Raw genomic sequence first — 13,830 nt, forward strand, 5'->3', positions numbered from 1 at the left:
AGTCTCGGCCAATTCTCAACACAGCCCCACTATCACAACGGGGTCCCCACAGCCTGGCAGGATCCGGACAGTGGCAACTCTTCTCAAGCATTCACTTCAATACAGCAGCTGTGCTATGTCTTGACGCCAACCCAACTCTCTGTCATCCTTTATGTGCACCATTTAGGTCTGCATCGTTCTTAGGCAGGATCAGGCCAGACCGCTACTCGACCATGGAAGCCTGTCAACCTCATAAATTGGAAACTCATGGGATCAACAACAAATATTGGCTGCATGGAATACCCTTTGGGATACCCATTGGAATACCCGTTCCAGTATGTTTGTTTGTTTCCAACCCTCTTAATGGGTCCCGTTGCCGACTGTCCTCATCCCAACAATCACCCAACCCCTTCAATTGCAGTCTGTGCAGTCTCAGTAATGGATCATGACTCTGTTCTCGCGCCGCTGGCCGGGGCCCTTCTTCTTTCCCCTCCTCTTCTCATTGATCTTGGCCGGCCGGGCGGTGGCGGCTGCAGGCGCTGAGATTGGCGCGCTGCTGCTACCCTTGACATCAGCTTCCGGCTGCAAGGCTGCCAGGGCCAGCTTCGGGGCAGCTGCGGTGCTGCTGCATGCCGCCAGCTCAGCGGCAGCATGAGCCTGTGCTGCCAGCCCTGCGTGTCGCGCTGCGCACGCTTCGCATGCTGCGGCCGTCCCTTCCAGGCTAGCGTCGTCCCTCGGGCCCGCCAGGAATATCTGGAGGTGGCCCATCACCTGTGCAGCACAGCAGGCACTATTAAGTGCATCTGCACAACCAGCTGATGCTTCACCCAAGCAGGCAACCTGAATTTCAGCAAAGTCTGGCGGCACCCATGCATGCAACAAGCCGGAGTCAATCATGCTTGGTTGCAGAGGGTAACAAAGAAAGAAGGGAAGCGCCGCGGCTTTCACCTCCTGGACTGCAGATGCCATGTGCAAGTCTTGCAGCATATCATTTCTCCGGCGCCAGCAGTGTGCATCTCTTCGGCGCCAGCAGTGTGTCTGCGGTAGATCTGGTTGGAAGCCGAGCGCTGTGGCGATGTCCAGCTCCTGCAGGTCAGTCAGTTGTCAGCACAGCACTTTGTAAAAGCTGCCTTGGCTTGCACTGCCTTTGGCACCAGGCAGATTGCAGGTTCCTGACAGGTAAGAATGACAATGACTATGACCAATGCAGTCACAAGAAGATGGAGCACTGGAGGAACGCGCACCGCAGCATGCATGTCGCCGGTGCACAAGCGGTGGGCGGCTCTGGCGAGGCGCATGACCGGGTCATTTGGTTGATCGCTGAGCGCCTCTTCAATGGCCAGCAGCTGCGCGTCTGGCAGTCCCCTGTGACACCGCTCGGTTGACGGCCAGCTGGCCGCCACCTCAGCGTGGATGACATCAGCAGTGCTGTCTTCGGCGGCGTGCCTGGGGCTGTCCGGCCGGGAGCTTGCTTCGCTCAGCAGACCGCTGGCGACACTGCGAGGGCTGTCAGGGGGTGAGTCGCCCTTCGCGCAGGTTGCCTCGATCCTGCACCACAGCAGCACAGCAGCGTCAGCTCCAGGTGCTGCAGCCTTCATGGGATAGTTTCGTGCTGGTTCAAGGAGATGCAAGCGCGGCAGGGGCTCTTAAAGGGGGCCGCTGGTGACACATGGGGTACCTAAGGGGGGCGACGGTGCTGACGTCCTCGGCGGCAGTGAAGGACACGGCCTCCTGCTGGCGTCGCGCGAAGGCCGAGAAGCGCTGCCAGGCCAGGAACGCCCCCTGCGCAAGGGCCTCCTTCGCCATCTCAGCGGCTTGCGCCTCGCGCGCAGCGGATGCCTCTTGGATCTCAGCGCGCATCTTCATGTAGCCTGCCTCACCGGTCATCGCGCGCCACCGCTCGATGTCGGCCACATACTCCTCCGCCCCGACCAGATCCTGCGCATCAGAAGGGCGTTTCCGTCATCATCACTCCAGCCTAACCTGCTGCAAGGACTGCTGCAGCTGTAGCAGCAGGCGGCAATGGCGCCGACACACATTCACTCCATGTGAGCACATCGGACAAGATCCCATCAGGCACAGCAAGCAGGTGCTGACGGGGCGATGAGTCACCTGCTCAGTCATGACCGTCAGCGCCTCATTCTCCTGGAGCCGCGCGAGCAGGAGGCAACGGTGCCAATCGGCCTCCGCGCCCCATATGTTGCCGGTCCGGTTGCGCGCTTGCGCTCTGAAGTAAGTTGCATCCGCGCTGCTGTCGTCGAGTGCCAGAGCCATGGAGGTGTCCAGCTCCTGAAGGGGTAGAACATGAAACGTCAGGCACCAAGAAAGACAAGCATCACTGATCTCCCAGAGGAGATTCAGAGGCAAGAGACATTGTTGAGGCGCCAAAGAGGGCTGGGTGCACTGCAGGGGATTTTTTTGCAAGCAAATGCAATTGGACAGAGGAGCTCACCGCTGCGGCTGGGTCACCACTGCAGATGTGCAGGACCGCCCGCTCTGTCAGCAATTCCACGCTGTTTGGCAGCAGAGCCAGTGCACTGGTGAGGCTGCCGACGGCCAGAGCATAGAAGCCATCACGTACTTGTTGTACTGCGTTCTTCCTGTACACAGCGATGACCTGCAGATGCACCCAGAGATGTCAGGACTTTGGCCTGAGACAGCTCCTGTTGCTGCACCTTGGGACATGCATGCCAGTGATGATTCGAGCTTCAGAACCCACACACTGAAAGCACCAAATTCATTGAGTGTGTATATTCAGCATTGCAGTGACAGGGGAGCTACTCACGTTTTCCAAAACTGCGAGACAATGCTCTGTGATGATATCGTCGTGCTGCCTCCGGAACCGGTAGCAGACCGGGTATCCGAAGGCTTGCGGATGCACAAAGTGCGCAGCGAACTCCGTGTCTGCCTGCGGCTGGACGAGGTGCCATATGGGTGGCTGTGTGGCGGTCATCTTGTGCTCTTCGATTGGACGATTTCTGGAGACTTCCGGAATGCACCCTGCGCCACATCGCACAATGTATTAAGAAATCAATCAGCATACCTGAAACAAAACTTTTAATTACTCTGTTGCCTCCACCATAACATCGCCATATGCCTCAACCCAGTGCAAGCATTACCAAGGATCGAAACATTTTGCAAAATTCTGCGTCAGCTGCATATTGGTAAAGGGCCTGCACAACCAGCTTCAACCTTCAAGGAGCATTCAAGAGGCCCGCACAATACCTGGACAAGAAGGGCGTGGGGTGGTCAGGCCGTGCAACGATCCGGTGCAAAGGTGCGGCGGGGGGGCGACGAACGAGTGAAGACAAGTGGCGAGGTGCAATGAATCCGATGGCCAATTCGATGTCCTTTCAAGGAGCCCGCTTGGTGTGCAACTCAATGCGCTCTGGCCTGGCCAAAAATTACGCAAAGGAGAAATATGGCGATTGGCGAACGAGCCTTCCAGAAGGTGCCAAAAGAGGCAGACGTCCTCACTTGGCGACCGACCCCAACTCAATCTCCCGAACAGCAGCAGCCGGCTGTCAAATTTATTCGAGAGATCTTTCTACATCGAATGTAGCTCATTGATGTGTTGATTAGCTCTGCTCTCCGGTTGTCTTCTAGCAAAGCATCCGCCTGCTGCCGCCGAAGACTCCTCTCCATCAAGAAGGACCAACACGGTAAGACATCATTGGCGTCTTTGTCAGTTCATACCCTGGTGTCCATCCTACAGATGTTGTAACAAGTCCAGTTGTTTGCCGAGTGTTGCTTCACAAAGTATTTCATTTGGCATGCCCCACATATGCATTGGCATGTGCACAGCGCCACACCTCCCATTAGTCATGGTCGTAGCTAGTCACAAAACTCGAAGACAGCTGTACCATTCAAACCGTCCAATTGTTAGCTTCCTTAGAGAAGATGTTACAATGTCTTCGAATGTCAGAAGGAACAGCAAATAATTGGATACAGGTGCGCACCCAGTCAGAAACGGCAGTGACGGTTATTCGGCACCAGTCGGGTGTAATTGCAACAAGGAGGAATTTCAGGTGAAATTTTGCAATGCTTGCAGAACGTGAATAATCAGACCAAGGTGTCCAGATTGAAAACACCTGCCACGTACTCTATGATCCCACTAAAGCTCTGAAAGGGTGTCATCAAGTATCTTTATTGTGTGCTGCAAGGCCCTCTTGCGCAGCATTCGAACCTCTATGAAGGTTCAGGCCCATCGATCTAGCTCCTTCTGACCTGCACAGCACACCAGAGACGCCGTCAGTGCGACAGTCACATTTCACAACCTTCCAGCCAACTTGGAGCTGGGATGAAAGCTCATCCGATGCCTGACTCACGCAGTTGAGGCATAGTAGAATTGTTAATCAACACGAGAGAAGCTTTACAAATGGCTGGGACAATCCGCGATGCTAGCTGAGACACTTGCTGCACGCGTGCCATGCTTCGTGCTTTCTGCTGGCCGCAGAAGCAGGGAGATGAAAAAGGGAATTATCAAAATGCCAAAGCGAATTCCATCCACTTTGGCGTCAAAACGCCATTATAACTCCCCCCTTACAGGAGCCTGGAAATCTGGGTCCCCAGTGACACATCAGCCTGTCTGTCAATGGCCAAGTCTTGCAGTATTTGTGCAATCCTCTGGACCTTACGGCCTCAGGTTACCTCTCAGTGGGGCACCGTTTCACTATAAAGTAAACCAGGGATGCTTGGACACAGTCTCGGCATGGTCTGGTCTGGTCTGGTCTGGTCTAAGGCAGGTGAACTCGAGTCCACTTGAGTCATTTTAGTAATCTGGGGCAGGAAGCGGGGCGCACTTTTCAGTATGCGGGACTCTTCCTCTTCTGATGTGGGGAAGCTCCCCCTCTTGCGCTCGGCAGCTTGTTAGAGCAATGTGCCAGTATAATACGCGAGAAATGATCTCAAGAAGGGCGTGGTTATCCATACGAGTCATCCCGAGAAAAGCAAATACACGGCCGCCAAGACCCACGGTGCATGCTTGGGGTCTCGTCCTATTTAGATGACTATATGCTGAACGCCGTCCTTGCTCTTATATCTTTGTCTCCATGCCTGACAGCCCTCACATTTTTGCATTTACACATTCTCAACAAGCTCCCCACGCCTTCCACGAGCTCAGACAATTATAACTGTATATTGATGCCTATGCTAATAAGCACTATAGTAGCTAGCTAGAAAGACATCCAGCATCCAGTCTACTGTACATAACATATAATAACGAAAATCTAATCAATAAGGGTGCAGCTTCATCTTTTAGGCAACGCATGCATGCGGTGCAAGCAGCCCACTGCACAGTGACTGGAAATTCCAAAACAGCTGCAATGTTCCAACGTCGTCCACTTTCTCACCAAACTCTCCCTCTCGACCCTCTGCGCTAAATGTACAGTCTGATAATTATGCGGGTTCAGAAGAACAGGTTTTGACAGCGCCTCCACAGAAATCCAGGGCTGCTCAGACACACAGGGCACTTTTCAACATCTCTGAGCACTGCCAGGATTTCTGATCTGCCAAGCTGGGCTTTGCTTCGCGGAGCGTCTTAACCCCCTTTGGAAAGGTTGGAATGAAGGTTTGGATCTAACCCCTGCCTAGCAACTAGACCCGTAATGGCCAAAATATTCGGGGCTGCCCAGAAGCAGAGCACTGTTCTAGAACCCAGGAGCATGAGCTCAATTCCCTTGGGAAGTCAAATCTCACGGGACTCTAAATTAATTCAGTATAAAGTCCCCCGTCAAACCTTGGATTAGGCTGCTGACCTGTCACACCAACAGCCTTTTTAGGGCGGAAGCCATCTGATCTCCTGCTGACCTGTCCAGTGACACCAAATTCCCTTCGCTGATGGCGTGAGTCATGGGCCTTTGCACATCCCCCTTCCCCGGCGACTGCATGACACACAGAACTGGAGATCTGAATATCTTGGCTGAGAGATAAGCATTATGCCATTCTTTGAAGAGGGGCCATGGAGATTAATGCTGTTTAGATGACTCTGCAGAGGGCACACAGAAAAGACTGTAGAGGAAAAGCCGGAAGCACAAAGGATCTAACAATTCACAGCATTGAGTTGATGCCCTGATAAAGAGAATTGCAATCGGGCGGGAGTGCTTGCCCACCTCCGGTGCTGACTCCGAAGCATCCATACCGCTGCTGCTGAGTCCCCCCTCTGGGGTTTCTGGGGGGGTCTCCAGGGAGCAGGGGGACTCGAGGGGACCTGCGGTGGCCACAGCCCCGCCACCGCTCCCGGCTTTGCTGGCAGGAAGGCCCAGCGCTTGCCCGGCCGACATGCTGCGAGACAGACCTGCGCAGCAGCATTCGAGAAATTCCCCTCTGAACTCCAAAAAAGAAACACACTTGAGCCACTCTGGCTTCCACAGATGAGTTCTATTGCACAACGAGGCCTTCCACTGCAGTCTCACACACCCCCTTAAAACGCTGCGCCACATTATTTTTATGTCAATTGATTCATATCATATAAGTTTCAAAATCCAAAAGAGCTGCGCGCACCTGCAGCAGGAGCGGCTGTGTTGCTCGGCAGTGCCACAAAAGCCATTCTCTTGATCGAGGAAATTACATCAAGTGGTTGAAATCTGAGCGAGACCGGGGCAACAGAGGGTGTGGCAGCGATATTTACATCAACTACGGTCTGAATTTGAAAAGACAATCAGCTGTGCGCATCTGCAGAAAGAGCGGCTGTGCTGCAGGCCAGCGGCGGTGGTGCATCGCGGAAAGGCGAGACTGGGGCAACGGAGGGAGTTGCAACGATATTTTAAAACATTTGTTTCCAAATTCCGATTTTCAAATTTTAAGAAGAGTTGCGCGCACCTGCCGCGGGAGCGGCTGTGTTGAAGGGCAGCGGCGGTGCATCTCGGAAGGGTGAGACCGGGGCAACGCGTGGAGTTGCAACGAGAGTCGGTGGCGGCTCGGACATGTCAGTGTATGTGCAGGAGCAGTTTGGCGCGTCCAGGACAACGCCGTCTAACGTCGCCTGCACACATATACACTGATGTAACTACTGATTTATGACTATAATTAATGTTATGACTAATATTCATAGTAATATTACCACCATTGCCAACATGATTGTAACTCTCCAATCCATGAGGATCAGGTGCGTTGCAGCAAAGTTTTCTCTGGAAACCTTTCCACATTTTTCTATAGTGGGATTTCTTCCACCATTGCTCAGCACAGGCCAGATTGCACCATGTCAAATATGAATTGTAAAGCTCCCTTGGTCTGTCAAGCAGAACGGACGGAGACAACTGCAGCAGCAACTTATTTAAAACTTCACTCGTCTTTTGCACCCCTGTCTTGATGCTGACATGCTACAGAACAGGGCACCTCTGGATGCCCGGGTCCAGAGGCATTGACAAATTTCTTGCCAAAGGGTTTAGGTTTAATATTACATACTCTGAACCACAAACCCTAAAGGGATATAGAGCAGGAAAAGCGCGCCTGGCCCATCATGGTGGCGAAGCCGACATGCACCTTCAGATGAAGCTGCTTGCCGGCCAGCTGCGGCAGCCGCGGGGAATCCACCACCAAGTCAAAGGTGTCCAGATGGAAGTTCATCTGCAGCACACACCATGACACGTCATATTATTATTATTACTATTATTATTATTATTATTATTATTATTATTATTATTATTATTATTATTATTATTATTATTATTATTATTATTATTATTATTATTATTATTATTATTAGCATTATTATGCACTTTCAGTCCTTAAGGACTAGATAAGTCAAGCAACACATGAAACACTAATCTCCAGCCTTCTCGATTCTCGCACTTAAATTCTTGCGCTTTGACTCTTGCGCACGTCATTACTTCATCCACTTACAGATTACTATTTTCTTGCTTACCATTGTTCTTACCAACCTCAAAGGGGATTAAGCTATACCCTAGTGCTGTGAGGGCTTGTGCATGCAGGAAAATCGGCCTTCAGCCCAATTATAGACCGTTGCAAACATGGGACCTCCTCGATTCAGGCAACAAGACGTAGGCAAATATTGATGGGCAGGTGAACGTAAAGTGTCTGAGGGTGGAGGTGCAAACCTGCTGCCAGAAACTGTATTTCCGCCGAAGGAGCTCCACTCCATCAATGGACACTTTGGCCAAGCTGTGTGCCTGGGTCTGCAAGAGACATCGAGCTAACAATCAGCTTCAACTAGCTTGATCACAAGGAATTCCAGCTGCATGCACCCCACAACTCTGTCCTGTACTACGCCGACTTGTCCCGGGGAATTTTGGGGGAGGTGTTAGGCCGCGGTAATGACTCTTGATACCCTCTTCTGGCCTCAAGATGTCAGACCCGGTTGCAACCCAGCTTGATACCAGATTAAAAATCCATGCCCAGGTGCATGCATTAAGACACGAGTCCTAAGGGACTCTGCATCAATCGCTGTACCAGTTGTGCAATGCATGGCCTGCGTGGCAACAGCAGCGCCATGCACATTCCGGTGATCGGACTATCCATGACTCATCATCAACCAAAAAAATTGGGGCCTCACCATGTGGAAGACAACGTAGAACCTGCGCCCGCCGGCCCAAACTGCCCAAACGATCTGGAAGACGGCCGCGTTTTGCGCCGCGGCCGCCTTCAAAATTGTCTTGCCCGGGGCCGCCGGGTCCGCGTGCGTGTGCCGCCGCGCCGATTTTGACGGCTGCGTCACCTGCGCCCGGCCATCCATTTTGTTCATTGTAGGGGTTTTCTAGGGTTTGGGGGATATAATTATATAATTAGGGTTAAGGGTGAATCCTAAGCCAACACTTCAAGATTGTCTTTTCCGGGGCCGCCGGCGCATGCGTGTGCCGCCGCACTGACTTTGTCGGCTGCGTCACCTGCGCTCGCCAAGCAATCTGATGCTTCCTTTCTCTGTTTATATTGTGGCTCGGCGCATGTTGTGAGACGTGCTGAGCCTCATCTGCGCGCACGCTGCACACAAAGCTGCCGGTGCAAATCATCATCACACTCTTGCAGGCTAATTTGTACCACATTGCGGAGTCAGAATATTCCCATTGTAAACCGTCTGATTTCTTGTTTGCTATGCCTATTAAGCACCTCTGACATCCCTGCCTGAGCAGCTGCATGCAAGTACAGGGACAATCCCTGTAACACAGAGCAGGGGAGATGTATCAGGGTTTTCTCCGGGCAGTTGCCGCAGTGGCGTTGTGGAATGCGGGGCGCAAAAGCTTGAACCCTAACAACATCGAAAATGCAAAATTTGGTAATAATAGATGGGGGTTTATAACGGCAGGAGATTGTACCAGGGTGCTGTCGAGGGAGGTGTTGCTGTTGCGCATGTGGAACGCCGAGCGCGATGGCTTGAGCATGGCACGGCCAAGAAGCCGCTGCGCCAGAAATCGCTCGTCCTTGGCGCGCTTCAGGAACGGGTGCTTCAGCAGCTCGGCCGCACCCGACCTCGCCATCGCGTCCTTGTCCAAGCACTTTGCCACGAAGTCATGCATCGCCTGCGCAGTTTACTACTATCACTATCACTATCACTATCACTATCACTATCACTATCACTATCACTATCACTATCACTATCACTATCACTATCACTATCACTATCACTATCACTATCACTATCACTATCACTATCACTATCACTATCACTATCACTATCACTATCACTATCACTATCACTATCACTATCACTATCACTATCACTATCACTATCACTATCACTATCACTATCACTATCACTATCACTATCACTATCACTATCACTATCACTATCACTATCACTATCACTATCACTATCACTATCACTATCACTATCACTATCACTATCACTATCACTATCACTATCACTATCACTATCACTATTCCTATTCCTATTGCTATTAATATGATGCTGCCAAGAGGCAAGGTGCGTCCTGCAGACACGCTGCAGATAAGTGCTGCCACAACCCTACCCCTAGTTGGACTCGCCAGATCCAAGCAAGAGCCAATCGAACGTGAGTACGGTGCTCAGTATTTATACCGCCCCCCGCCAGCCGGGGCCTGCGCAGCTTGGAGACACATAAAAAGGTGCTGGGATGCAGGATTTCCATCATCAGGGAGTCATCCTTGTGGGAAAAAAAGGTGCTGAAACCTAGGTCTGATGCCGTAAAGAAACGGAGTCTGTTTCAATCGTGTTAAGAGTGCCACACAATGCACATTATGTGGGCTCGTCACAAACAGCTGCTGCGCTGGTAGCAATCGGCATTACAAACAATCACCGCATATAGCTGCAGCCTGAGCACTGCTGCCGCCCTTCTCTGCCAGACCATGAGAGCTACAGCGCACTAGTAAAGTGCAACCAGTACTCCAGGTGTGACATGCAGCGAGGCAGGGGAAGATTGCACACCTGGGAGAATTTGTGGGCGCCGCTGTGGTCTCGCAGCGTAGGAGCGGGGTTCTGCACCACGGCCAAGACTTGACGGGTGAAGGAGCACTCGCTCACCGGCACCCTCCCTCGCGCGAGCTCCAGCAGGCAGATGCCGAATGACCAGATGTCCGCTGACTGTGTGTACCTGCGCATGTCAATGAAACTGGCCTCAGCAATGGTGCTTTCTGATCTCAGAATGACCAGGGCTGGCGGCTCAGCATGCTTGCCATGTGCACGCGTGGCAATAAGAGATCTGCATGCACTAGTCATCTTCAACGCATTATTTTGCCCCGGGACAGCTCCAGCAGGCGAATCCCGAAGGACCACATGTCTGCTGACTGCGTGAGCCTGTCAGGACCAGTCGTGGGTGATTTGGGGGCAGCAAACTCTGATCCGAGATGATCTAGGCTGGTCATTTTGCATGGCACACAACGCAGTGTGAGCTGGTGACACATCAGACACAAGCTTCACCCAAGCATGCGACTTTTCATTCACTGCTACCCATGGGCACATACATTCCCAATTAGTCCGAGCTTTCAAGCAAGCAGGTAGACCCCTTTTGGGCTGCGCTGAGAAGCCTCAGACCCAAGCTATGCTCCGCAGCCATCTTCTATACACTCTCAGAGGAGCAACACGATCTGCCAAGTGAGAATCTGTGATTGTGAAGGGTTTTGCATCGCATCGCTCACCCTTCCCGGGGGTCCATAACCTCCGGCGCCATGTGGGCGGTGGTCCCGATGAAAGTGCTCCACGTCAATCACTTTTTGTACGGAAGAAATACACTGTGCCAGGGCAAAAGGGACATGAAGGGTTTTTAGCGCATTGCTCACCCTTCCCGGGGGTCCATAACCTCCGGCGCCATGTAGGCGGTGGTCCCGATGAAAGTGCTCCGCGTCAAATACTTGCTCCACTGGCTAGAAGAGGCGGACGCGCTGCGCATGCTAAAAGGGGTCGAGGGGGCCCCCCAAGAAATTGCACTGTCTCCGCTCCCCTCTGGGACCCCCGGCAGGGTGGGGCTCCTCAGGGGGGACCACGAATCTGCGCAGCCGCGATGTCATGCCTCAGCAGAATTGCCTCTTCAAGCTCCACCTCAAGCAGCTTCCATGCAATGTTTGGTTTGGTTGCTACTGTGGATTTTTCAAATTGACTTAATTACCCTTAACGAAAGGAGACCTCACGGAAGGTGCGTGACAGTGCTGCCGATATGCATTCATCACCATGCATCATCACCTGATACAGTATAAGCTCAGTGCAGGACTACTGCATCTTAGTGCAGCCCAGTGCATCGCATATGTGCCGAAAAATAAGAGGTGAAGCCTTCTTGGAGTACACAAGCGTGTTGCAGTTGAGTTTGCTCTGCCGTGGAGCCAGGACATCACACACCTGTGGGGCTCTCGTCGGTAGGAGCGGAGCTTTTGGCCATGGCGGACTCTAGAGAGGGCAGCCGCGCTTCGCGTTCTAGAGTGGCGCATGCGCCAAAGTCGGCCAGAAGGATGCGGCCGTCGTCAGACACCAGCATATTCGCCACCTTCAAATCCCTGCGCAATATGTTATCACCCCTGAGGGCTTCACAAGCAGGGGATGTTGTACCAAGTTATACAAATTTGAGCGTGTTTGCCCCCTTAAAATCCCTGCGCATTGTTTATCACTCCTGGGATCTTTGCAGAGCCCTTGTGCACTGGATTAGTTGCTGTATTTTTTGGCAAGACAGAATGCTGCCATACTAGGCAGTGTGAGCTCCAAGTAGGGATGAAGTGCTGCAACCATACAGGAAATGGCTCTTCTAGGCAACCGACTCGTATGTAACAGATAAGCATGGTCATATCATGGAGTCCATTCCGAGCTTTCCATGCCGCGTGTGCAGGGTCCCCATTTTGCAAGCAGCACGGGAAGGCGGAATCCACCCCGTGGTGCATCCAAGTGACATTGACAGACATGGGACAAAGGACAAGTAATGGGGCTTACTACTTGTATGTAGATGTATGTAGAGGATACTTATGGTGCACTAGGTACAACATCGGGTCTTTAATGGGCTGACCTGTGCATGGAGTCGTGATCATGCAGATACTGCAGACCATGCAACACGTCCCTGGCAATGGTGGCAATCATGTCCTCCTCCATGCCCTCTGGGAACCTGCACATTCCCTTCCCTTTCTCATCTCTTTCTCAGATACACTGCAAAACCCCTGCATGTCCGCAAATTATGCGGGCAAAGGCCATCTGGTCAAGCAACTTGAAACAAATGTGACATGACAGTGCATTCCAACTCTTTTCATATCCCAACCACAGAACCACCCCAAGATTTGCATGCATGCAAGGATAACCCATGCCTGCGGGAAGGGCTCGCGCAGACTGGCGTATTCGTTGTGAAGACAAGCACTGCACAGCAGTGTGAGATGTTCACAAGATACATGTTGCACTCTTGATACACACCAGCAGAAACTAATAATCTGGGCGAAGGAGTGAGGATGCGCACTTTGAGCCGATGACATTTGCGAGTGAGCCGCCGGCCACAAAGGGCATCACAAGCCACAGGTCGCTGCCGTGGATGAAGGAACAGTGCAGCATGAGCAGGTTTGGGTGGCGGAACCCCTTCATCACCTGTGCTTCCTGGATCAGCTGATCCTGCAACAAGTGACACACTCTTCTATTCATTATCTCCTCCCCTCAACACCGTTGGTACAGACATGTTGCTTGTTCCCCCTACACCGAGCCAGGCCTGTTGTTGCATCCCAGCCTTGACAGGCTCATCCGGAATGCAGGGTCTGCCGGTATGAAAAGGGTGTGCCGGGTTGCAGCAGAGCATGTTACACGGCAAGAGAAGGGTTTGGCTGGGAAATTGCCAAGGCAAGAGGTGGTGGGTGGATAAGTTTGGAGTGCGCACCAAGGCTGTGTTCCCCTGGAATTTCTCCAGATCGGTCAGCTTGATAGCAACCTTGACGTCCTTGGTCTTGCAGTGCGCCATCCAGACCTGCCAAGCACAACATAATTGTTTTGGATTGCGCCAGTGACCCACTCAATGCAACCTTACGGAAACCCTAATTCATAGGCGTTGTAGTTGGGGTCAAAATGTCTTTGCATCAGCGCTGGGTTCAACAAGCCAGATCCACGGGCTTGACATACCCTGGCAGTCGCCCCGACTCCAATCTCCTCAACAAGATCGTAGTCGTCGGCATTGGCTGGGTAGTTGTCCACATGTTCCCTGCGGATCCAAGACTCTCAAAGCGAACTTAATCAAACTGCCTTTTGTTTGGATGGTCCTGGTGAGATGCGACATGCACTTGATTAAGGCAAACCCCCTTTTGCTCGAGCAACTGGTGGTTATATTTTACCAGCCGACGGAAAGTTTGCCCGAGCTCCGTCTCGCCCTCATGGTTGGGCTCAAGGCAAGGTTCTCATTCCACGCAGATGTCTCAGAAATAGAGATTTTCCTTCAGCCATCGCGAATACCCCTTTTGTAGTGACTTGTAACA

At 52.3% G+C, this 13,830-nt stretch overlaps 3 protein-coding genes across 3 annotated transcripts; all 3 read right to left on the minus strand.

Annotated features, from left to right (window-relative positions):
- Positions 1-411: 411 nt before the first annotated feature.
- COCSUDRAFT_56221 (hypothetical protein) lies at positions 412-2,932 on the minus strand (the record flags this gene model as incomplete). The annotated part of the gene is made up of 6 exons (XM_005646261.1): positions 412-750; positions 1,224-1,527; positions 1,658-1,917; positions 2,092-2,268; positions 2,432-2,596; positions 2,834-2,932. The coding sequence occupies 6 exons, from the start codon at positions 2,930-2,932 to the stop codon at positions 412-414; spliced, it is 1,344 nt and encodes a 447-aa protein (XP_005646318.1).
- Positions 2,933-5,722: 2,790 nt separating this feature from the next.
- On the minus strand, positions 5,723-7,545 carry COCSUDRAFT_56222 (hypothetical protein; the record flags this gene model as incomplete). Its single annotated transcript, XM_005646262.1, has 5 exons — positions 5,723-5,735; positions 5,788-5,861; positions 6,090-6,274; positions 6,799-6,961; positions 7,462-7,545. 5 exons carry the CDS (start codon positions 7,543-7,545, stop codon positions 5,723-5,725), a joined length of 519 nt encoding a protein of 172 aa, XP_005646319.1.
- A 1,571-nt stretch (positions 7,546-9,116) lies between these two features.
- Positions 9,117-13,543, minus strand: COCSUDRAFT_17144 (kinase-like protein; the record flags this gene model as incomplete). The annotated part of the gene is made up of 8 exons (XM_005646263.1): positions 9,117-9,452; positions 10,337-10,502; positions 11,188-11,244; positions 11,788-11,895; positions 12,396-12,491; positions 12,834-12,982; positions 13,242-13,328; positions 13,481-13,543. Coding segments are annotated over 8 exons (1,062 nt in total), but the record flags the coding sequence as incomplete, so codon positions are not given.
- Between the last annotated feature and the right edge of the window lie 287 nt (positions 13,544-13,830).

This window comes from Coccomyxa subellipsoidea (assembly GCF_000258705.1).
Source record: "Coccomyxa subellipsoidea C-169, whole genome shotgun sequence".
In the NCBI taxonomy this organism is placed as follows: Eukaryota; Viridiplantae; Chlorophyta; class Trebouxiophyceae; family Coccomyxaceae; genus Coccomyxa; species Coccomyxa subellipsoidea.